The sequence below is a fragment of the Populus nigra genome, chromosome 5 (genome assembly GCF_951802175.1).
Source record: "Populus nigra chromosome 5, ddPopNigr1.1, whole genome shotgun sequence".
NCBI classification, from domain to species: Eukaryota; Viridiplantae; Streptophyta; class Magnoliopsida; order Malpighiales; family Salicaceae; genus Populus; species Populus nigra.
The window spans coordinates 21,444,863-21,470,152 of NC_084856.1; the positions used below are offsets into that span (position 1 = coordinate 21,444,863).

Genomic DNA, 25,290 nt, shown 5'->3' on the forward strand with positions numbered 1-25,290 from the left:
AAAAATAATTCATTTTTTACAGAAATCACTTTCAAAAAAAAATTATTTTTCAGCAAACAAACAAGACCTAAATCTAGTAAATATGATAAGATCAAATCTGGTCAATTCAACAAATTAACCTAAGTCAAACTTAATTTGAGTTTTAAATTTCCTAAAAATAAATTTAAAACAATATTTTTTTAAAATTGATTCATGTCAACCTATGTAATTTCTGACTCAAACTTTGAACCGGCTCATGAGTCGCGCTGGTTTTAACGAATTTGCTTTGTAAACCGTGTGTTGTCCGTAAACAGCGCGTGAGATGGGCACATCACATGGTCAAAAGTCACAGGATTTCTAGAAAGAAAAGTAATTGCTTTCGAATATTGTAATTAGGTAACATTTTTCCGAATCTAACAAATAAATTGAGATTTTTTTAGCAGAGAAGTTTCATGGGTGCGGAGAATGTTCGCTGGAAATAATAATATTTCTATAACTCATGGGACAAGTCAACGGAGAATTTACTTTGTGGATCGCCTGAGCTGTACTCCGGCAACAGGGGTCTTGATAGCTAGCAATTGTTCGCAAGATAAGCAGACAGAGACACCCACGTTTTCAAGAGTTGAAAAAATGGAAACATCGTCTTCTCCACGAAGCAAGAAATCTTCCTTCGTTTTTGACCATGACATTGTGTGCGGAATATTTTTGGCGCTTTCTCCATTGCCCTAGTTTCTTTCTTTCTTTGCTTTTTAACCATTAATGGTGTGCGTTTTGACTCGAATTAGATGCAATTCTTCCATGGTTTTCATGGCTAGTCTAATAATGATCTACTAATCCAGATTCAAGATGGTTTCATATTAAATTATATAACAATTGATCTAATTAAATTAGATTATTGATAAATTAACGTATAATCTAGTTTATATTTATCAGAATCTAAGTAAAAATAAAACTTATTTACCACAATTTAAAAGAGAAGAATAATAATTTATTTTGATGATTTGACCAAGGAAAATGATAAATTAACTACACATGGATTGGATTTCCATGGTAAATCACTGCAATTATTGTGTTTATTTTGTAAATCCAAGAACTAGAATTTAATCATTCTAAACTCAAAATTAAATGCCATGATTTAAAAAAAAATACAGAAAATTAAGCAGTTATTTTGAATGGTGATCGATCCTTTGCCTTTGCACATTTATTAGGGACAAAGCATGAAATCTTAAATCATGCCTTTCTAAAATATCACAAATTTTAATCACTGTTTCTGATTTTTAGATTTTTAATGATTTAATAAAAACCCACAAGAGTTTAAGAAAATATTACATAAACATTTTTTATTCCCAAAATATAACATTTTTTTATGTCCACAATATCCTAACTTATACTAAAAATATCATTAATGAGTATAATTCATTAATGGCTGGTGGACATTTTAAGACCACTAGAAATACCAAACTCCATCCTCCAACGACAATGAAGGTCGTGTTTCCTATTATATCATTACTTGTTTGTTTTTAAAAGTATTTTTATTTAAAATTATATTTTTTAAATTTATTTTTAATATTAATATATCAAAATAATTTAATATTAATTAAAAAAAAGACTAAAATTATAAGATTTGAACTTATAACTATCTTAATATATAATTTATACTATTTACTAACATATTTTTTTAAGTAAAAGTCATTTATATTTGAAACTTGTAAAATCTCATAATATACCTTGTAATATTAATTAGTTTTAATCATAAAAAAAAAAGGATTAGTGAGATTCAAAACCGTGGCGACTACTTAATTATAATATTTTTATATTATATTAAAGAAATTATTTTAATTTAAAAATTTAAATTATTAAACAAAATTCAAATATATTATTTATATTATTATCTAGCATCTTCAATACTTAAATTAACATTTATAACAAAAAAAAAAAAAACACACACACACAATAAAAGGTTGTGTTATGTGTGTTTGCAAAGCAAAACTTGGAGAGGAAAAAGATGAAATTTTCTTCCGTAGCATGATGTGACTAGCAGGTTAAAGGCTATTTATATAGCATTGAATCTATATAAGTGTGTTTGTGCAAGGAAAGGAAAGTCCCACAACAAGCAACCCTCGCGTTTGAAACCCTAGATAGACTGCCGGTGATAAGCCGAGGAAAGATGAGGACGACATCAAGTCATCATGTCCCCCTTATGCCCTAGGCGAGCCCCATGCTACAATGGTCAGGATAAAGGATCGCGATCCCGTGAGCGTGAGCTAACTCCAAGAACCGGTCCTCGGTTCGGATTGCAGGCTGCAACTCGCTGAGTAATGTAATGTGCTCGTCGCCTGCAATTATGGATTACCTTGTTTCAGGGGAGCATTGAATAGCATCATACGTCCAAACCCGAATGGATGCGAGCTCTAGCCTTGAATACATCGGTGAGCTTCACAGTTCATCATGACTTCGAGCTTGTGTCTGCCATGAGTTTAATTTTTAGCATTGAGACGCGAGTCATGTCTAGAGGTTATAAACCTTGGGTAAATCAATAGGGACAGGAACATACCCAACACCAAATCATTGCATGGTGTCTGGGAAGGGCCAGCTTGGGAGGAGGAAAAAAAAAACGAGACAGAATAATATTTTTCAAAACAATTTCCTTTTCAATGAACAAATGAGAATAGGGGTGGGGAGCATAATCTCGTATTGTGAGAAATCCAAATCCCACTGTATATATAAAAACATCTATATTGTTTTATTTTTACAAGTATATTTTTTAAACAACTGATTTTTTGAAACAATTGTTTTCAAGTTTTACATTGTGCTTCAAACCCTGTTTTTAAAATTTTTTGAATTTTTTTTAGTTTCAAAAACCTAAAACTTATATAAATATAAAATTCATCATGAAATGTATTGAAAAAATTAAATTTTAAAGGAAAAATATGAAGTACAACTATATAAATAATTTTGTGTTCTTTTAAACATTGAAAAGAGATAAAGCAATATTCATTATTTTTTTTTATTAACTTGTGTGTTCGTTCCATCTTATATATACTTCGATTCATCCCATAAAGTCTAAAATTAAACAATATTTATTATTATATTACCATATCTTATCCTCTATGAGGATTTTGTTTACTCGAGACAACATTATAATTCTAATACCGCATATATAATATGATTATGGTAGTGTTTTTTAAAAAATATTTTTTTATTTAGAAGTTATTAAAATAATTTTTTTATTTTTAAAAAAATTATCTTTGATATTAGCGCATTAAAATAATTTAAAAATATATAAAAAAATATTAATTTTAAGAATTTTTTTCCTTTAAAAACCATTTAATTAGAACACAATTCCAAGGCGAAAACCAGACAAAATTTATCAACCAAGGTTCATTTGTTGTATTGAATTATACTATACAATTCCATTATTTATTAAAACAGCCATGTGTATTTATTAATAACATTACGTACAATTCTTTTATTAATGATATGTTAAATTTACAAATATACCAATAAAATATAACAGAGAGATTTATTTGTGTCATTCTTTATCTTTATCTGTCTATAAATATATAAGCATAGTTTTTATTAACTGAATCACCGATGAACCATGTATTACTGAAAGGAGTTTTTCCGTTCATGAGCACATTGCTAAAAACACATTGCACTTTAGGGTCTAGCTGCCGTGGTCAATTATATGACTTGTTCTGTCCCCGTCCTGGGTTCGACCCTTTATGTGCACGCCTGTCATCCCCACGGTACCTTACCTGCTTTTAAGCTTGCAGGATGTCCAGTAGACCGTAGAGAATACATACTGACATACTGCAAGACTAAATGTAACAGAAATTAATAAAAGAATTGACAGTACACAACAAGACACGAAGACAGAGCTTTCAAAGAAGCAATATCTGTCTTATGCACAGGTGGATGTGGACAGAGCTCAGAGCCAAAATAGGCTGATCTATGTATGTATCTATCTTTATGTCACCTTTTCTCCTGATCTCCATCTCCATCCATACATATCTCCGATCTGTTTTAGAATATCCTGGAGATCTGAAATCAATGTGTAATTTTTCAAAATAATCAATAAAAATAGTCATTTTAGGTAGGAAAAAAAATATCCCTTCAACAGGGATTTACCACCATAGAATTTCAACCCTTTTAAATATCCAAACCATCCCCCCCATTACTGCCGGGAGGAGATGAGAGGGATCATCAGACCCCATGCCTCGCGCATATCAAGCGAGCTCTTTACCATATGAGCTACGTCTCCTTCACGTTTGGTCCCGCCTTTGACATAAACTCACTAGAACAAAGAATGGCTTCAATCAATTTACTTACTTTCCACGTGAATTGAAAAAAATAAATAAATGTATTCTCAATAAACTACCATCAATGTCACAAAAATATTAAGTCATAACTTAATTAGTTTACCAATTTTCTAGTAGTGTTAATAATGATTTAAAATACAAGATATCACTTATAACATATATTTAGAGGGTTTTAATAATAAAAAATAAAGATTAGAGACGTGAGAAGGGATTTCTTGTTTTTCAATCCCGGGATAGCTAGTTTTTGTTAGTGTTTGAGCCCTTGGGCCTCCCATGACTTCGTAGCCTAAAGAAAAATATAAATCCAGTAACCTAACTCAGAGTATATTTGGTATTACAGTTGCTGTTATGGTTGTGATTTTAAAAAAATTATTTTTATAAAAAGTACTTTTAATTGAGGTTGGTTTGAAAAAATATATGTTTGATTAAAACTGTGGTTAAAATTGAGGTTGAACAAGAAGTAGTTTAATGTGTTTGGTTAAAAAAATATTTTTCAAATTGAGGTTGTAAAATAATTAATATATATATATATATATATTAATATTAATGATTTTTAATTTAAATATTTTAGATTTAACTACTGTTATTACATCATGAAATAAATAATATTGATATCAAATATTTTTTATTATTCCATTAAATTATGTGCAATGTCATTACATACGAAATCTATCCAACAATTAAATACTAGTTTTTCGAGTAAAACATAATTTTTTTAAAAAAATTACAATTTCATTACGTACAAAAGTCATTAGACAAGAACTACAGTTTCCATGATTTTTTGAGCGTGCAATAAAATTAGGTAAAATATTATCAGGAATAAAATTAAGATTACAGTACGAGTAAATTTAATTCACTTTAAACTAATTTTTTAAAAAAACAAAAAAAATATTATTCACGATTAGCTGCACTGGTTTTTCAAGGAAAAACAAACTAAACTTTTCTCACTGGTTTTTCAAAAAAAAACTGAACAGTGGAACAATGGAGTAAAAATACCCACGAGAATAATCTTGCGGCTGGGCAACAAAAATTAATGGGTCCTACCAAGCAAAATCAGTTTTGCTTGTTTTATCAAACATTGATATGTGTGGCTGCGGGTGAACCTCACCCGCAACCACATTACCAAACAACATTTATGACCATAAGAGTGGAAAACATATGGCTTAACCCAACAATGCAAGTGTTTTTTTTTTTTTAAGTGGGATCTCAAATTACACCCAAAATCAATAGAAACAATTAAATATCTCATTATTTTTAGAATATATATAGTTATCTCATACTAAAGATGAGAACAATATACATGGATAGACAAACACAACTAGGTGTCTCATTATTCTTAAAATACACAAAAACAACAGACACAACCAAGTGTCATGTTATTTTTAAAATACATAGCTCTCTCAGACTAGATTACACAAGAACAACATGCATAAACGGACGACATACGCAACCAGGTGTTGCATCATTCTTAGAATACACAATATATAACCATTGACACAACTAAGTGTCCGATTATTTTTAAAATACATAATTCTCTCAAACTAAAATGTTATTTTTTCATTTCTGAGTCATAAATATATCTGATTAGATATATTTTTGAATTAAATTAAAAGTTTATTAAGTAAAAATTTGATTTAACCAAAAGTTGATATTTTTAACTTATACTACATATATTCTTTTAAAAAATTGATTTGAATTATTTTCACTGAACATTCTTCTAACTCAAAGTTATTTTAACTTATGTTTATCATAAATCATTTATAAAAAATAACTTTTAAATTATAAATCAAAGTATAAAAAAAAAACAGAATTTGAATATGCAGGGACAAAATTTGAAGTTTTCCCTTAAAAATTACTGGCTCCACTCATGGGCTTAGAGCATCTTCATATTCCAACTTCATTTTCCTTTGCACAGCATGAATTCAGTTGCCTATTATTGAGGAAACATGACCAAAATGGCTGGTGGCAACACAACAGTGTTGCCTTTCTGCAAATGTCACACGCATGCATATGTTTTTTCCTTCTTCTTGGAAAGCGAAAAACAAGGGTCCATAAAAATGAAACCTTAAAAACCATTTTTCGCTCGTTGGCATTACCTTAATTTCTTCCTAATTATCAAATAAATTTCAAGCTTTCATTTCTTGTGAACATGATTTTTGGCATTGAAGGGAAACATTTTGTTGGACTTTAGGATTCAACTAGAAATCCCATTTGATATTTCCCCTAGTTATAACCATTAAGTATTGTTTTTTGTTGTCTTTGTTAACAAAGACAGCTTTTTGATTGCTCTTTTCGGCTTGTTTTGGATTTTACTCAATTGGGATTTCATTGTTTTCATCAAAGATTTGACAAGAATGATGCAATCTTAGTGGTCTGGGGATTTATTGTTGAGAAGGTAGGGTGACAATGAGGGGGTTCGTAAGTGGACTTGTATTGCCTATGCTGCTCTTGGCAGGTTAGCACATTCTTTTGTCATGATCCCTTCTTTTTTAAGATAGTTGTCATGCATTAGTCTGCCATGTTCATCTCTTGGCAGGTCGATTTCTATTTATGTAATGTTTGAAAGGGAAAAGCCATTCAGATATTTTGAAGTGGTTAAGCATTATACACCCATTGTGCCGTATCTAGTGAAATGTTTCAAATTTGGAGAATTTTTTCGTTTGTGGATTTACTCTTTGGCATTAGCTTTTGTGAGGTTGAAATGTAAATAGCAGGAAAAGTTTGCAACCTTTTGTTTTTTATGGGATTCTGCAGTCTAACATGCTTGTCAGGTGCCAATGTGTATAATTTGTGATTTATTTTTGTACTTAAGGTATTAGCTTAGGTGTTACTGGGTAACCCGTAAGATGGTTCTGCTTCAGCTAATATGCCCAGTGCATCTTGTCAACTTAGTTATGTTCTTGTGCATAAGCAATTAAGCCTTTGTTTTGATTTATTCAGAAGAAACATTAGATACAAGGAGATAAAGAAATAAAGTAGCTATCTTCATACATTCAGCAAGAATTAGAATGGCATTAATCAGAAGAGAAGTTTCCATCAAAGTGGGGTTACTTGTAGCCTTACATTTTTCGTTGGTAGTGGATGACCTTGTCCTTTATTGGTATCTGCTCAAAGTGGATGTAATAAGAGATCATCTGAAATAAAATGGTTTTGATTTTCTTTGGATTTAAACTGAAGGCTTTATTATAAATATAAACTATCAAACTGCGTTAGATTTTTCTACTTAAACCATGATGTCAAATGTGTTGAATGGGCACGATAAGATTTTAGATATTGAATTACTAATATTTCAATCTGCCAACTGAATTGGGCTATAAGCAGTTCTAATGGTAAATTTCCTGTCTTTTAAGTTTCATTGAGATTGAGTTTACAAATATTTGGTGTTGTAATCTGCTCCTGCAAAGAGGTTTGGTGGTGCGCAATTCAGTCTTATTCTACCAGCTAAATCCTTCTCTCGTTTTCTTTCCTATTTCATCCAGCTGCCTTGTTCAATTGGAGTTTGATATCTCTGGCCGATCTGTTAGCCTTTCTTTTCATTCAGCATAGTGCACCAAAAAACGGTAAGCAATTGATGTTATATATTTTGTCTTGATTATCAATGTTGTCTTGTTGTGTTATATCACATATGGTTCCTGTTAGATAAGCCATGTCCAGCCCAGAGGTTCAAGTGATTAGGGCTTGAGCACCATGAGTGCTTTTAATGGTTATCAATCACATGAAAAGCCAGTAAGGCATTTTCTATGTTGTTATATTGGTTTTTTCTATTGCAATGGTATTGCAAGATATTGGTGTTACCAAATCTTCTTCCTCTTAAATTTGCATTAAAAGACATCCTTGCACTTACCATTCATACAGCTCTAGATTTTGTGAAGTGGCTGTGTATGGCAGCTGGTCTGTCCATGCCAGGACACAATGGTCAAGCATGCACATCACACACATATATGTAAAAGCTAATTCTATATTTTGAAAAGTTACTTCATCCTTTTTCTCCATTTTATCTTGTCCAGGGTCAATCTTTTTGTATATTTAGGTGTGCAAACTAAATGGTCCTCCATTCACTTTGTGCACCTGGTTGTGTGCTCTCTTGCATATGAAGTTGCCATTTTGTTGAGTGAATTGTTATGTTTCATGTGCTCAGGAAGATTATCAATCTCTCGGAAATTGTATTATGTTTCTTAAGTCATACTTTCCTCATTGGCTAATAGGCTTGAGATCTCGATCCCTTGTACCATGGTGTACTCTTACCCTTTCCTCACTGGCTATTCTTTCAAGTGCAACATTTCATATTATCTGGGCTATTAAGGGGGATGATTGGAGTGTTGCTGATGCTCAGTGGGTCAAGTTAGTTGGTTTCCGAAGGTAAGGTCTGATGCCAAAAACATCTTTTTATCTTTTTCATTGTAGGAACCCCTTCAATGCAGTTTCATAAAGACACATAGTTACTTCTTAAGCAAATATTCTTTACTATTGCAATGCTGTGGTTGCAGTGTTCAGACCTGGGGGTCTCCATCTCTGCTGTATTTTTTGGTAATCCACGTATTGGCAGCTTTTGCCGCAGTAATTGAAATCCACAGGAGCAGATTTGATCAGGTTCTATGGAATTCTCCAGAGATAACTATAGGTTTGTCATTGTAGACTAAACAATAGAATCTTCCTGAGTTGAGATGTGTTCTATCTTCTCTTTTTAAGCACAACTATGAAATATCTTTCCACTATGGTTCTCTAGTGATTTAGTTTGGAGACAGCTTTTCTTGAGCATTTATGTGATCAGGTTTGCAAACAAATAGTAAAATATGCTTCAACTTCAGCACTTGATTCATCTTACCCTCCCAAATCTCCATTTGATTTCCTATTTTATTTCAGCCTTGTGTAATTAGGTACTATAGAATCATTTTCCAGAACAACTTCTCTTGTCCAAAATCAACATGTTTGTCTGAAGAGAATCCTTTTCCCTAGTTTATTGAGTTGCCAGAGTCATTGCATCTGAATCATTGAAGCATTTGCAAGTTTCCATCCTCTGGCCAATCATATAATCGCTTGTAATGCCCAGATGAATTTCTCCAACTATATTTTTTATTCACAATTAATTGGCTTGAGCATAGATTATTCTTCATTTGTTAAATTACTATGCCCTCAGGTGTTGATTTTGGATTATTTCTTTTGATCCTTGGAAGGTTCTCATCTCAGGGTTTTATGCTGCTTATTGTTGCCTGCTGTACAGTTGGTTGTGGGAATTAGTCACCCGTCTTGGGCATCTTTACCATTTTTCATGTGTAGCTGTATTGGACTAGTCAACTGGTCTCTAACAAGCAACTTTCTGGGCCTATTCCAGTAAGTTTCATACACTTAGCTGACTAATCTTAGTTGTTCTTTTGAATGAAATGTCAGCTTGACTGATTTACATTAATTTGTATGGGTTTGAAGGTGGTGGAGGTATCTTTTTATTTATGCAGGCTTGAACATTTTCCTGCTGTATGTATACCAACTTCCCATCGAGGTTTCTGGGACGATTGAATGTGTAGCTGGTTTCATTGGTCTCTATAAAATACCTGCACGACCAGAGCTTTCAGAAATTTGTTCTGGTCTTTCACTTCTACTTTTCTACATTATGGTGAGTGAACTTGTTTCAAGTTTATATAAATTTAAAAGCAGATTTCATAATATCTGATTGCTATGATTTAGACCAAACTTATTGTAACTGCTGATTTGCAATGCTGGAATTGCATGTGAATTCTTTGGAAGCAGAATGCTAAAAAAGCAACAAGTATATGCCTCTTAATCTACTCAAAAAAATATTTTAGCGCTACACAAGACAATTTCTCGTTTCTTTTTCTTGTTCATATGGGGGTGCTTCATTTCCTTAATCACAACATTCACTGACATTCTTTCCATAACAGCTATCCTGGATCAGATGTGATCTGACAGAAATGAATTTCATCATGTCAACAAGAGAAAACAATTTGAATGAGGGATTGCTTCCCCTTAAGCATTCGTTTTTCATTTCTGAATCGAGGTAATTTGCTGTGCTGCTTTATAATATGAACTTTCTGTATGGCTTCAGCTGAAGCCTCGACAATTTTTTTATGGTACTTGATGCTTTACTTTGTTCCTCATCTTTATCCTAGATCTGGTGCAAGGAACACCAATGTGTTGTTGAGAGGAGCAGTTTTCCGGACCTTTAGCGTTAACTTTTTTACTTATGGTTTTCCGGTAGGCTTTGGCATTAACTCTTTTTTTTTTTTTCCATCTTCTTTTCAGAAATAATTCATCTTGCAACTGATTTCTACTATTCTTTAGTTGGTTTCCTTACTTAATACCTTTTTGTATCACCCGTGACAGATTTCCTTGTTTGCTCTGTCATTTTGGAGTTTTCATTTTGCAAGTTTATGTGCATTCGGACTACTTGCTTATGTTGGTTACATTCTATATGCATTCCCTTCACTGTTCCGCTTGCACCGATTAAATGGCCTGCTGCTTGTTTTCATTCTCCTATGGGCCACCAGCACCTATATCTTCAATGTGGCATTTACAGTCCTAAATAAGAAAATGTGGAAGGTATTCTTCATTGAGTGCATACTTTATGTCCTGTTTTCACAATCATTAGAGATTACTGTAGTAAGATCTTTTGAACATGTTTTCAGGATGTGGAAATTTGGGAAACTATTGGCTTATGGCATTACCCGATTCCGGGATTTTATCTCCTTGCACAATTTTGTCTTGGTGTCCTTGTTTCTTTGGTCAATCTGGTGAACAATTCTGTTTTCCTCTACTTGTCAGATGAGGATAGGGAGCTTTCAAATCATGATTTTGTAGTTGAAGGTGAGGAAAGGAAATAGTCTTACTGGACTATTTGCACCAATTTAGTTGATTTCTGCAGCTGCATGGATTCACTTTGGCTGGACTGTTTCGATTCCTTTATAGCACGGTTGTTTCCTTTTCAGTTGACATTGTTTCTTCCTGGTACCTAGATAGCACGAAATAATAATTGTTAGAAGAAAACTGTAGCAGCAGTGGTTTCACACTATACAAGAATAAAAGTTAAGAGGGACACAAAATTCTAGAGAACTTTTTGTGGATTAGGAACATTTCCTTTCTTTCTTGATTATATATAGCCACCCCTTGGTCCTTACTGTAGCTACACGGACACATCATAAGTCATGGAAGTTTAGAAAGGGTAAGAGCATAGCATGTGGATGTGTTCACTTGATGCTGTCTTTCTTCACAGTTGATTGGAATTCAAAGATATAAATTTCGTGAATTTCTTTTTGATGGTTTTCAGTTTTATTTAGTTATTCTTGGAATATTGCCATGGTTGTGGGCCATAATTTCAGTTGCATTTACATTTCAGAGAGTGAAGAAACCAAAGTATTGATTGTTGCTACAATAGCATGGGGACTTCGCAAAAGCTCCCGTGCTATAGTACTGTTGCTGATATTTCTTATTGCATTGAAACCAGCAGGCTTCATTCAATCTGTATATAGTAAGTTGAAGTAACGCTTCTTATTCATATGTGTATCTATGTGATTCACTTTTCACACGATGCTAAAAACATTCTTCATAGGTGTGAAATTCTTTGAGTACATCCAACTGTTTCGCCGATATTTATTATTTTCTTCTGGATATTTTAGTGCATTGTGTTATGATTTGACAATTTCAGTAGACAATGTACTAACCCTTGCCAATTTCTGCTTCATGAATCAGTGATTTTCTTTCTGATATATCTGTTAAGCCACTTGATCAGCAGAGAGATACGCCAATCCCTGGTTCTTCTATGTGAGGCACATTTCGCAATGTTGTACATTCTCCAGCTTAAACTGATATCAGAAGTCTTGAAACAGAAATTCTCATTTACTACGGAACTTCTTTCACAATTAGGTAAACAGTAGATTTTGATACTTCTTATTTAGGCTCCTCATCTGAGTTTCTTTGTACTGCCTCCCTTCTGAGTGCACACAATCATTTGTGTTTGTTTGTTGATGCAATTTATAAGTATCTTATCTTTCATTAATTGCTGTAGGTTTTCTTAGTCAAACTAGCACTGGGGATTTCTTGAAGATCATAGCGCTTGCATGCGTTTGTACCATCCATAATCATGGATTTGAAATGCTGTCCTCATTTTCAGCAGTTGTGCAGAATACTCCTTGCACTCCAATTGGGCTTTCCATCTTGAGAGCTGGTCTAATCAAATCGGTTCTGTTATCAATTCATACATCAAGATCCAGACAGAACCACGATAATAACTCCTCTCATGGTATATAACTCATCCATTGTTAAAATATTTTTAAAAATGATTTTGGTTTTTGCTTTATGACTATTCTAAAATGTGCAAGTGTTTCTGATACTGGCTACCATCTATTTTTACTGATGAGAAGGCTTAAAACTAAGTTTAAACCTTAGGGAGATGTTAATAAATATTAGAATCAGAACCTCTGACATTATATGTTGAGTTTCCAGTGCAAAGATTATTTCTGTAGCTTTTCTGATGATTTTACCATGTTGCCTTTATTAATTTTTAGAACTTATAACATGATCCTGTTTGACCATGCCTTTTAATTCTTCTGTTGTGAAAACTCTATCAGGTTTTTAATATATTTTTCTTGTTCAGAGAAAAAGATAGTATCATTTCTCAATGCAATTGGACAAAAGTTTCTTTCAGTATATCGATCATGTGGAACCCCCATTGCCCTTCTGACAATTCTTCTTTCGGTGTACCAAGTAAGACCTAATTTAATTTCCTTTGGCTACCTGTTCTTCCTTCTACTGTGGGTGATTGGAAGACAACTTGTGGGGAAGACAAAAAAGCGCCTTTGGTTACCACTGAAAGTTTATGCAGTTGTGGTGTTTATTCTCATTTATGGCTTGAGTGTCTTCTCCAGTTTTCGCACATGGTTGTCCAGGATGGTTGATGTTTCTTTTGCCTTTGCATATAAACCAGAAGCTTCCATTTTGGAAAATATATGGGAGTCCCTTGCTGTGTTGATTGTGATGCAACTTTATAGTTACGAGAGGAGGGAAAGCAAGAACTCACAATCACGTTATGTTAATGCACCAAAAAAATGTTCCCTTATATTTATGAAACGTCTTCTGATCTTGCACAGTGAGAAGATATTAAGTCTTTCCCTTTTCTATGCATCTCTGTCCCCTTTAAGCGTATTTGGTTTTCTATATCTTGTTGGCTTGGTTGTTTGTTCAACTTTACCCAAGTCTTCTAGGAGCCCATCAAAACTGTTCATCGTTTATTCAGGACTTCTTGTGATGATTGAGTATCTTTTCCAGTTATTCATTGACCAGGACAAAATTTTCTCTGGTCAAAAGCAGTCTTCTCTGTTTCTTTTCCTTGGATTGCAGCTCTACAAGCCTTCGTTCTCGGGTCTAGAATCAGGCTTGAGAGGAAAAGTTTTGGTTATTGCTTCATGTATACTTCAGTACAATGTCTTCCGTTGGTTGGAAAAGAGACCGTGCAGTTTTGGAAATGTTAGGAAAGGGGAGGCGCCTTGTGCTTTGTTTGGTACATCAGAAGAGGTCTCAAGTGAAACAACAGAAAGTAAGCTATCAACAGCTGCTAGCGTCCTTTCAGAAAAAAGAAAAGACGCAAGACGCAACTCATGGCCATCTCTCAGCACTTATGTACCTCAGGGGCCAGATCCTACATCCTATGAAACTGGGGTCACTGAAAGCTACACACAAAAATATTTATGCATCTCTGGAAGTTCCAGAGGTGGCCATAAGTTGAATAGAAAGAGGATTCGTATCTTGAGAAAAGAGAGACTTCACATGCAGATTGCTACTTTAAAAGTGTTCCTGAAGTTTTGGATAGAGAACATGTTCAATGTCTATGGTCTTGAGATTAACATGATTGCATTACTTCTTGCCAGCTTTTCCGTGCTAAATTTCATCTCTTTGCTATATGTTGCATCACTTGCTACTTGCATTCTGCTACCTCGGGGCATCATACAAAAACTGTGGCCCAAATTTGTGGTCTTATTTGGTTCTGTTATAACCCTTGAGTACTTGGCAAGTTGGCAGACATCCTGGAAGCAACATGCCCTAGGTGATGTAGAGGTGCCTTGCAATGACTGTTGGAGAAGCTCCGATATGTACTTCAACCGTTGCAAAAAATGCTGGTTAGGTATCCAATTGCAGAAACTTGTTACTTTTTTACACATCATTTTATCTTTCCTTGCATCACTGCATTTAAAAACTGTGCATTCCAAAGGTTTCACTTTTAGCAAGTTGATCGTTTTTTTATGTTATAGATAAAATGGTGTTGCTGCAGCTCTCAAAAGGTTTCAATGATCTGTTAGAAAATTCGACCAGTCTCCAATTTATTTAGTTGTCCATAGATACATTTAGTTAAAATGCTTTGTTTTGGATTTGGTTGTCTATGGCCAATTTAGATTTCATTTCTCTGGCTTCACATTGAAGGAACTAAGCCTATCTTACCCTTTCATATTTAAGCTACAGATTTTTTGGTTTATCGATATCAACTTAATGTCATTCTTTTTTTTCTTTTTACGACCCATCAGCTCTTTTATTATGAAATCTTGAAACCACTTTACAGAATTAGCCCATGTCTTTAGATGCCACAAATAGGAAATGTATCACTTGACTTCCACTTGTTCTTCAGAGGAATACAGAAAACTTGCCTCCTTCCATGGAGCAGATCTTATGGCTAAACCATGCACGTTCTCTTCAATTCACTCTTCTCCTTTTACTCTTTCATATATACACACACACACATGCATACATCCCTTCAGAACATCCTGTCTACTTTTTTGTCTATTGAGCCATCTCTCTCAGATGTTAAAACTTCACAAACAAGGTGCTTTTTATCAGGAACCTTGGTCGATGATCCTCGAATGCTCATCAGCTATTATTTGGTTTTCATGCTATCATGTTTCAAATTTCGAGCTGATCGCTTGTCCAGTTTCTCAGTGTTAGAGACATATCAGCAAATGATGTCCCGTTACAAGAATTCATCACTGAGTGACCTCTCATTTGAAACAAAATGCTTGTGGACTATTCTTGACTACCTGAGGCTTTATAGTTATTGCCACTTGCTGGATCTTGTTCTTGCTTTGATTTTAATTACAGGGACACTTGAATTTGATATTCTACACCTTGGATATCTTGGTTTTGCTTTGGTTTTTTTCCGTATGAGGCTTGAAATACTTAAGAGGAAGAATGAAATCTTCAAGTTCTTGCGGATGTACAACTTCGCTCTTATTGTTCTTTCTCTTGCGTATCAATCCCCTTTTGCTGGGGACTTCTGCGAGGGGAATTGTGAAACAATTGATTACATAAGTGAGGTGGTTGGATTTCATAAATATGATTATGGGTTCCGAATTGCTTCCAGATCTGCCCTTGTTGAGATTATCATATTTATGCTGGTAGCACTACAGTCATTTATGTTTGCAGCCCAGGATTTTGACCATGTGTCTCGGTATCTTGAAGCAGAGCAGATTGATACCATAATAAATGAGCAAGAAAAGGGGGCCGCTTGGAAAACTGCACAATTGCACCAGATCCGTAAATCAGAAGAGCAAAAGCGCTTGCGTAATTTGCAAGTAGAAAAGATGAAATCAGAAATGCTTAACCTTCAAACCCAACTTCACAGCTTAAATACTTGTGCGAATTGTGGTGACATTCAAAATGAAGGCATTAGACGGCGGAGAAATAGTTCTCTAAATGCAGATGCAGGGAATAGCATCCTGGAGAATCTGGAAATCAATTTTAGGAAGCAACCAGTTAACTTGAGTTCTGATTTAATATATTCTTTTGATATGAATGAGTCTCTTAGAAGTGAAAGATTTGGAAGCTCATCCGCAGTGAACTCTAGAAATCATTCAATGAATTTTCTTGGCGACGTCATATTGTTAAATAATAGAGCTGCTAGTTATGAGTGCTGGGATTCACATAAAAGGGATGGAGAAAGGTTCCGAGTAAAGACAAACCCACTAGTCTCAGTAGTGCATCTGTTCAGTGATGGTGTTTCTCAAGCAAAATCTGTTGGTAAGATGGCTGTCTCCAACCTTGTGACTTTCTTTAACATAAAACATGAAGAACCTGATTCAAGTGATGATTCCTCTGACGGTGATGTGTACAATGAGATAGAGAATCAGAATATAGGTTCTGAACCTATTGAACGAGCATTTTCCACACAATCTGATAGTGTGCAGACCACTTCTGCATACCGGCAAATTCAGATGATCCTCCTTTACATGTGGAAGCAAATGCGATCAAACAATGATATTGTTTGTTACTGTTGCTTTGTCTTAATATTCCTATGGAACTTCAGTTTGCTGTCAATGGTTTATCCTGCGGTCCTCTTCTTGTATGCACTGTGTGTAAATACTGGTCCACTTAGCATGTTCTGGGTTATTATGCTGATTTACACTGAGATGTGTATATTTGTTCAATATCTATATCAAATCATCATCCAACACTGTGGATTGACCTTCAATATTAGTTTGCTTCAGGAATTAGGATTTCCTACACAAAAGATCTTGTCATCTTTTGTAATCAGCAACTTGCCTCTTTTTTTGGTCTATTTATTTACTCTCCTACAAACCTCCATAACTGCAAGAGACAGAGCAATTACTGATGCCCGCTCTCAGAAGAGAAGAAACAATTTCCAGGAAGAGTTGGTTCAGGGTTGCATGATGAGAATAGAAACGCTGCTTTTGTCTGCTAAAAATGTTCTGAAGCGGCTGATTAGAAGTCTGTTCAGGTATTGGAAATCTCTCACACAGGGAGCAGAAACTCCACCTTACTTTGTACAAGTGTCAATGAAAGTTGATGTGTGGCCTGAGGATGGCATTCAGCCAGAGAGAATTAAATCAGGAATAAACAAGCTGCTCAAGGTTATGCATAATAAAAGATGCCAGAAGAAAAATCATTTGCACTCAGTCAGCAATATCCGTGTCCAAAGCATTGAAAGAAGTCCTGAAAATGATAATATTGCTCTGGCTGTTTTTGAGGTGCTCTGTGCCTCTCCCTTGACAGGATGCACCAATGTGGATCTTTACAAATCACTAACTCCAGCAGCTGATGTAGCCTATGAGATTCTAGAAGCTCAACGCGCTGGTATTGTTAAGGAAATAAGATTTCCTTACCCAATACTATCAGTGATTGGCGGAGGAAAAAAAGATATTGATCTTTATGCCTACGTGTTTTGTGCAGATTTGGCTGTCTTCTTCTTGGTAGCCATTTTCTACCAATCAGTCATAAAAAACAACAGTGAATTTCTTGAAGTTTATCAGCTTGAAGATCAATTTCCAAAAGAGTTTGTTTTTATCTTAATGGTAAACCTCTTTCCTTATGAGACAGTGTTGATATTGCAGTGTAATCCAAATTTACAGTTTTATCAATTCTCCATGTAGAATCAAAGGTTGGAAGAGGTCAATTTAGAGTCGCCCCATTGTACACAGACACACATGAATATATGGATTATGTATGTGTAATTACTATCATGGAACTATCAACAGAACCAATGGCACCCATCATTTTCAGATTTTTGTGAAACAACTATGTATCGATTTTCATCATTAGCAGATTAAGTTTCTGTAAAAACCCCAGGCTCTTAAATCAGTTTGTTTTGATAAATGACACACATGCTCTTTCCAAAGTGATTTTGTCACATAAAGTTCAATCTGTAATTTAGTTTCCCCCCTAGTATTTTTTTTTCATACTGTGTGCAGACTCGACAATGTGAATTCAGTTTCTTGTTATTTTTCTCCTATGAATCTTTGGTGCCAATATATTTTTCTGAAGGACATCAAATGGTTTCTTCTTGCAGGTGATCTTTTTCTTAATTGTGCTCGATCGTGTTATATACCTTTGTTCATTTGCCACCGGAAAAGTCCTCTTCTATCTCTTTAATCTTGCTATCTTCACATACTCAGTCACCGAGTATGCTTGGTACACAGAGCCACAACATAGGCATGCTGGAAGATTAGCCCTCCGAGCTATCTATCTCACAAAGGCAATTTCTCTGGCTCTTCAGGCAACACAAATACGATTTGGAGTTCCACATGAAAGCACTTTGTACAGACAGTTTTTGACAAGTAGTATCTCACGAATTAACCATATGGGCTTTCGAGTTTATCGTGCTCTGCCGTTCCTTTATGAATTACGATGTGTTCTTGATTGGTCTTGCACAACTACATCTTTGACCATGTATGACTGGTTGAAGGTATGCTTTACTGATATCATTTTCAATGCCTATCCAAATAACTGGAGTTTGGAATGGTGCCCATTCTTCAGCTATTCACTATAGTTTTTTATTATCTTCTCCTTCCATGTGCATGAGAATGCTTCGCACAAAACAGTGTAATATATCTTCCTTGTAAGGTATCTAACAAAAGGATAACCTCCTTAGATTTCCAAAGCCATACATCTCCCATTCTCTGCCTTTCTCATTCTCTAGAAAGGAGAAAAAACTATACCCTGGTTTAAGAAAATGTAAATATACTTGCATGTCATTTATTCACACATTCACATATTCATTTATATAAAGGTCTATCCGATGGAACTTTATAAAGCCACAGCATCTTCCTGAACTTGTTACATTCTTTACTCGCTGATTGTCTCCCAATTCCCCCTTTGTTCTATTCAACATATGATGTAATATCCATGCAGCAACTTCCTTTTCGTTGTGCTATCTTTTATTTCTGTACTATCCACCTTTCTACGCATTCCTTTATATGCTTCTCGAGTTAGTTCTACAATATATGTTTGCAACAACTGAATTGCACTGTACTTATCCACCTTTCTATATTTGAATGAGTATCTGTATCACTACCTACACTGTGGTGGGTGTCACTGTTTACTTGATTGCTACTGCTGCTTTATTTTTTACTTGTTTTCATCTCATTTGTCATTTGAGCACATAAGCTACATAATCTCTTTCCCCTGAATCTAATTTTAGCACTTTGTTTTTTAGTTAGAGGATATTCATGCAAGCTTGTTTCTTGTCAAATGTGATGCGGTTCTGAATAGAGCAAAACACCGACAAGGAGAGAAGCAACCGAAGAGGACAAAATTCTGCAATGGGATATGCTTATTTTTTGTATTGCTGTGTGTTATATGGACTCCTATTTTGGTAAGAATCTCATATGCTTTCTGGTTCCAATTCTTTTTGACAGTCTAAGCACAGTCTATTTTGTAATCTGTTGGTTCTGCAAAACAAATAATTGAGATAAAACACGAGGGTCTGTACCTTGAAATTATGAACTTGTCAAGGATGAAGTTTTAATATCTGGCTATATTAGATAACTTTTGGAGAAATAATGCTTTTTAAATTTTGAAAAGTGAGCATTTTGATTAGAGAATCCTTTGGCAAAACACAGAAAAAGATACCAAGAGCATAACCCCGATGCAGAAGCAGTATACCTGGAAAATACCAAGAATCAACAAACAAGCATAATAGAGATTTTTTAGAAATAGCCAGAAATATCATCGTTATCTGAAAGAAGATTAAGACAATAATAACAAAAATCCAGAAAGAAAATCTGCATGTTGCGGCTCTGCTTTCTCAAATGCCTGATCTTTTCTCCTCCTGTGAGCTCCAGAAGAGACAGTAGAGCACCATCCTTCAAACAGCATTGCATTGTCTTAAATCTTTTTACATAACAGCATGCTTCTAGATATCTTAATTTTTTGTTGGCAAACAAGAATCACTGGTTTTTTTGTCTTCCACTGCATGTTGGCAATGGTGACTTCAGGTTTGTAAGTTGTCATTTTTATAAATTCTGAGGCATACATTTTCTGGGCAGATGTACAGCAGTGGTAACCCCACTAACATTGCTAACCCTATCAAAGATGCAAGCATTCACATTGATATAAAGACACTTAGTGGGAGACTTACATTATTTGAGACAACTTTGTGTGAAAAGATCTCGTGGGATGAACTTGATTCACATGATGATTTGGATCCACAAGGCTATCTAAGTGAATATAATGAGAAAGACATCCAATTAATATGCTGCCAAGCTGATGCTAGCACATTGTGGCATGTCCCCCCGGTGGTCCAGACCAGATATATGAGATCTCTTAGATCGAACATGGACATCATCTTTTCCTGGCAATTAACAAGAGATCGGCCTAAAGGAAAGGAAGTCGTGAGATATGAATTAATTGTTCAAGATGAGGACCTTCCAACGTACTCAGAAGTAATGGAAGTGCTAAATGGCACTACCAATAGCTTCAGAATATTTAATGTTTATCCAAGATACTTTCGTGTCACTGGATCTGGTGAAGTGCGGTTGCTCGAACAGTCGGTATGTCAGCTATTTCCATTTTTCCAACCTGATGTCAATGAATACGTAAATCAGCTATGATGAAAAATGGTGAAAGCAGAAGTTGACCTTCTATGTACACAGGTAGATCTTGTCAGCGGGGATCTTGTTCTTAATCGTGGGAATCCAGAATGGTGGTCTTTCCATGATATTGATTTGTCATCTGGATGTGGCCAGTTTGGAGGACCTATGGCTATTATTGTATCCGAGGAAACACCACGTAAGTACTTATAAAGAGTGTGACCACCGCAGCTTTTATATGTATTTAGAAACTCTCTGCCTATGATGGTAGGAGTTCCACCAGTCCCTAAAAGATTAACATGAATTCTGGTATTTCTTCAGAGGGCATTCTTGGTGAAACACTAAGCAAGTTCAGTATCTGGGGTCTCTACATTACCTTTGTGCTTGCAGTTGGCCGTTTTATCAGGCTGCAGTGTGCTGACCTAAGAATGAGAATACCTTTCGAGAATCTTCCTTCTTGCGACAGGTAAGCGAGCTTTGTCTGTTGTGGACATTTATTCATTCCACCCTCTATATATAGTAACCGTATGACAGTGTGTCGTTGTTTATATAATGTTTGCATGTTCTAACCCTTTCCAAGAATCATATTACATGCTTTGTCCCGATGTTGTACCAGGTTGATGGCGATATGTGAGGATATTTATGCAGCAAGAGCAGAGGGTGAGCTTGAAGTTGAAGAGGTTCTTTATTGGACACTGGTGAAAATTTATCGGTCTCCACATATGTTGCTTGAATACACCAAGCCTGACTAGGTCTTCAGAAGGTGCAATATCAAGTCACCTGCAACCACGCCAACCTGAAATGCTGAAATTTCTCACTAACTTGACTGAGAGACCAGGAAAAATTGCAGATGGGATTTTGATTCTTCTGGCAATGCTGCTGGTCTGCTAATCAAATGGAAGGAGCTCACTACATTTTATAGCCTTATTTCCTTTCTCTGGAGGATTTCCCATGTCTTGATGCAAGGTTGTTGAGCAACCAAAGATAGGAACCACTATAGCCCCATGTAAATTTTGTTAGGCTTCATGCAACAGAAATTTTTTCTTGACAAAGGAAATTCCAAACTTTGAACTCATAGTCAAGCAAATTGTATCTAACAATTTTCTGTAATTCTGAAATGATGAGTTCCATTTTTGGGACTGTATTTCTACTTGTACCAGTGTCCGTTCTAGTTACATTTACTACAAGTGACAGAACCCTTACTAGTTAGGTCTCCCAGCAAATCTTTCTTACCTTTTCAAGATTTTGAGTAATATCCTAAAAAAGGGGCCATCATAATGAAAAAATGTTAAGCTTTCCAGAAGACTGCTTGATTCAACACAATCATTTAATACAGAATATTGGCCGGTTAAAAAGGCACCTCTTCCTTGATATGGATTCTTAGAATACAAACTTCACACGCTAGAAAATGCTTCCTCCAGAACCCTTCTCCTTGAAAGCACATCATCCCTGTGTTTAGAGTTTCAAGATTGATCCTTCACGGGGAGTGCAGGAGAAGGATTGTTAAAATATTATTTATACTTATATATATAATTAGAAAAGACACAGAGGTTACAAATCGGTCGATATGTCCGAGTGGTTAAGGAGACAGACTTGAAATTTGTTGGGCTACGCCCGCGCAGGTTCGAACCCTGCTGTCGACGCTTCTTTTTTTTTTTAATAAATAAATATATATACCATGTAAATATATTTATGTATACATAATATATTTCTTGATATGTTTATTTTGAATATCATATCTATATTTTATTTATTAATTTATTCAGACATTCAATCCAAAATAACGACTGTTTATATATTTTTTTTAAATCATCCATTAAAATCTGTTTAAATAAATATTAATAAGTTCGAGTTAAATTTAAATCCCTGACCTCTTCCTGCCACCAGCTTTTTTATTAATACAAGAAAATTGGATATTCATTCCATGAAGGGCTATATCACAATTCAAATGAGAAAGCCATAGGTATCAAAATGCTTAACTAAACTAGGCCCAGATAAGGGCATTAAATACAAAATAAAAGCCCAAACCCAACACAAAACAGGCCCGATTGTAAACTTCTGCGTGCACGCACGCTCCTCCCATCTGCTAAGAATGTTGCTTCCACGCGCCACCACAAATGAGGGCGCGTGAAAAACAATTCTCTGCTGAATGAAGTGTTTGTTTATTTTCCTTAAGACTTATGTGCCATCCCTTTCCATTAGTTATTTTAAAAAAAAAAAAATGACTTGTGATCATACATAAGATCTCAACTAGCTTTATGTGATATTCATGTCCCTTACAACATTTAATTTATCTACAATATTTCAAAGTCTTATCTCCATTGATAAATTGTATCCCCTGATCAATCAATCAATCAAATACTAGCTCAACTAAATTAATTTAATTATAATAATATTTTTTTATTTAAATTAGATTTCAAATTATAATTTTTATGAGTTAACTTATTGATGGGTTAGGTTTAATAATTATATAATATTGGTAATAATATTTTATTATTTATTAAATTTACCCCATTTATTCAATATTTCTGTTAGTTTAGAACAAAAAAACAAATAATAAAAAAATTATTCTATTTTATTTCTTCTTTTGTCATGTCATATAGGGCATGGTTCTAAATTAATAGAGAACTACAACCGTGAGGGACCGAATTCCTTGTGAGGACATTAATTGAGAGCAAGAATGAATCTAGGAGTAATAAAAAATAAAATAAAAAGTAACCATATTTAGAAATTTTAAGAGCATAGAGTGACACCCAAATATTATTATTAGAATGAATCAAATCTTATGTTTGATTTACACAAAGAGTGACACACAATGTTGGGAGAAGACATAACTCTCTCTTTCTCTCTTTCTTTTTGTCTTGTTATAAAACACTAAAGGTTTTTACATTAATCACTACTAGAAAATTAAGAAGAAAAAACAGAAAAATCGATGGAAAATATCTTGTAGCGATTCACTGATGAAAAATGTGACATGCAATGCTGTGAACCCCAAGATTCCTCAATTATCCACTCCTCCAAACTTGGTTGAGACACATCGACCATTTCTCCCTGCAGCTAAGCCTAATACTACCCCATAAATCGAAACACCGCAAAATTACAAGTCCAGAAGGACACAAAAAAAAATTAATTACACATAACATATAGCGAACTTCACCTTGTTGGCACACAATATTGTTGGCTCCAAAGGTTGCTACGGTGGTGGTGGTGGTGGTGGTGGTGATAATCATTGTGGTGATCAACCACCAGCTCATGACACCTTATTCTTAACCCTTCTTTCACTCGAAATCCCAATTCCCCCGCACTCTCTTCTTCATTGTTTTCCTCAACCACCATCTCCTCCTCCTCTAATTCTCCTTCTTTCTCTTCCTCCAAATATTCTTCTTGTTCTTGTTCTTGTTCTTGTTCTGGCTCGTACTCTTCTTCAACAACTGGGAATTCTTCATCTTCAACAAGATGTAACCGCAACCTTCCATCTTGTCTGGAGGCACGTAAAATCTCGTGCCTATCAATCCTAACCTCTGTCAATTCAAGCCTACCATCTTTTCTCACTGGCTTGAGGAAAAAATTAGGTTGACCATTGTGGTTTAAAGAAGAAAGAGGTGGTGGAAACTTCTTGGCTTCTTTTTTCTCACCAAATTCTCTCCATTTAACTTTGTTTACTGTTGATATTCCCCTTGAACATAACTCATTATCATCATCAAACCTTCTTTCATCAGAGCTCTCAAACCCAAGACTCTCAGTACAAGACATCAAACCATCAACGCCGCCACCAATATCGTCAAGGAATCCAATCCCACCAGGTCTCTTTTTAAAGATAGAGGCTATAGATGGTGGTGGTGGTGGTGGTGGTGGTGGTGGTGAGGAAGGTGGGGTGGTTAAAGGTGTAGAGGATTTGATAGTTGTTGATTCAAGAACGTTTGGTGTTCTATGGACACTTTCACATGTAGTTGTAGTTATTAACCCTAGTCCTGACCCAGAGGGAGAATTACAAACACCTTGACATTTGCAGGAAGGCTTTTCAGCACCAATATTACTAACACTAATACTGGGATGATTTGTAAGATCTAAAAACGAGTGAACACTTTTCTTGCAAAAGCTCATCATGATATATTAATTATATAATATTTTTGAGAAGAAAGACTGCAATACATGGAATTGTAAATGGATGAGCACAAAGGGAGAGAAACTTAAGGCATGGAAGTGAGAAGTTAATTATAGAAAGTCTAGAGGGTACGTATTAATAACATCCTCACAACAAAGATAGAGGGAGAGGGAGACTACGCGGTATGGTATAGAGAGAGCCAGCGTGACAGAAGGGGGAACAATGATAGCTGGCGGATTAGTGATAGAGCTGGTAACGGTTCCAAGTCCCACGTAAGATATATGGCCTCAGACTTCGTTCAGATCTTGCCTTCTCCTCCTCCACTCTTCTTTGTTTTTTCGATAGGGTTGGTAATTTTGAAAGTGATACATACATATATATATATATATATATATATGGCCATGGTTGTGTTAGCTGCCCAACTAAACGGTCAGCCTAATCATTTCCAATCCAAGAGGAAACACCTCCATCTATATCCCACGTTCTCATTTATGAATTCAATCTTAAAAGAAACTGTAGAAAAAATAGTGTTACTGCAGCACCAATTTGAATACGGATATTTATT

General features: G+C 34.9%; 2 protein-coding genes and 1 non-coding gene across 3 annotated transcripts; 2 read left to right on the plus strand and 1 right to left on the minus strand.

The window, feature by feature from the left end:
* Positions 1-6,707: 6,707 nt before the first annotated feature.
* LOC133694879 (piezo-type mechanosensitive ion channel homolog) lies at positions 6,708-21,668 on the plus strand. Its single transcript, XM_062116573.1, has 22 exons — positions 6,708-6,756; positions 7,781-7,886; positions 8,309-8,412; positions 8,507-8,660; positions 8,789-8,922; positions 9,476-9,632; positions 9,726-9,912; positions 10,199-10,314; positions 10,427-10,511; positions 10,641-10,856; positions 10,943-11,120; positions 11,650-11,781; positions 12,003-12,176; positions 12,319-12,552; positions 12,907-14,430; positions 15,138-17,605; positions 18,100-18,495; positions 19,246-19,404; positions 20,078-20,581; positions 20,684-20,819; positions 20,942-21,086; positions 21,237-21,668. Exons 1-22 carry the CDS (start codon positions 6,708-6,710, stop codon positions 21,370-21,372), a joined length of 7,494 nt encoding a protein of 2,497 aa, XP_061972557.1. The 3' UTR covers positions 21,373-21,668.
* Positions 21,669-22,181: 513 nt separating this feature from the next.
* Positions 22,182-22,263, plus strand: TRNAS-UGA (transfer RNA serine (anticodon UGA)). The gene has a single exon. It is a non-coding gene; the product is annotated as a tRNA-Ser (tRNA).
* A 1,080-nt stretch (positions 22,264-23,343) lies between these two features.
* LOC133693933 (uncharacterized) lies at positions 23,344-25,061 on the minus strand. Its single transcript, XM_062115317.1, has one exon. It carries the CDS (start codon positions 24,725-24,727, stop codon positions 23,774-23,776), a length of 954 nt encoding a protein of 317 aa, XP_061971301.1. The 5' UTR covers positions 24,728-25,061; the 3' UTR covers positions 23,344-23,773.
* Positions 25,062-25,290: the final 229 nt, after the last annotated feature.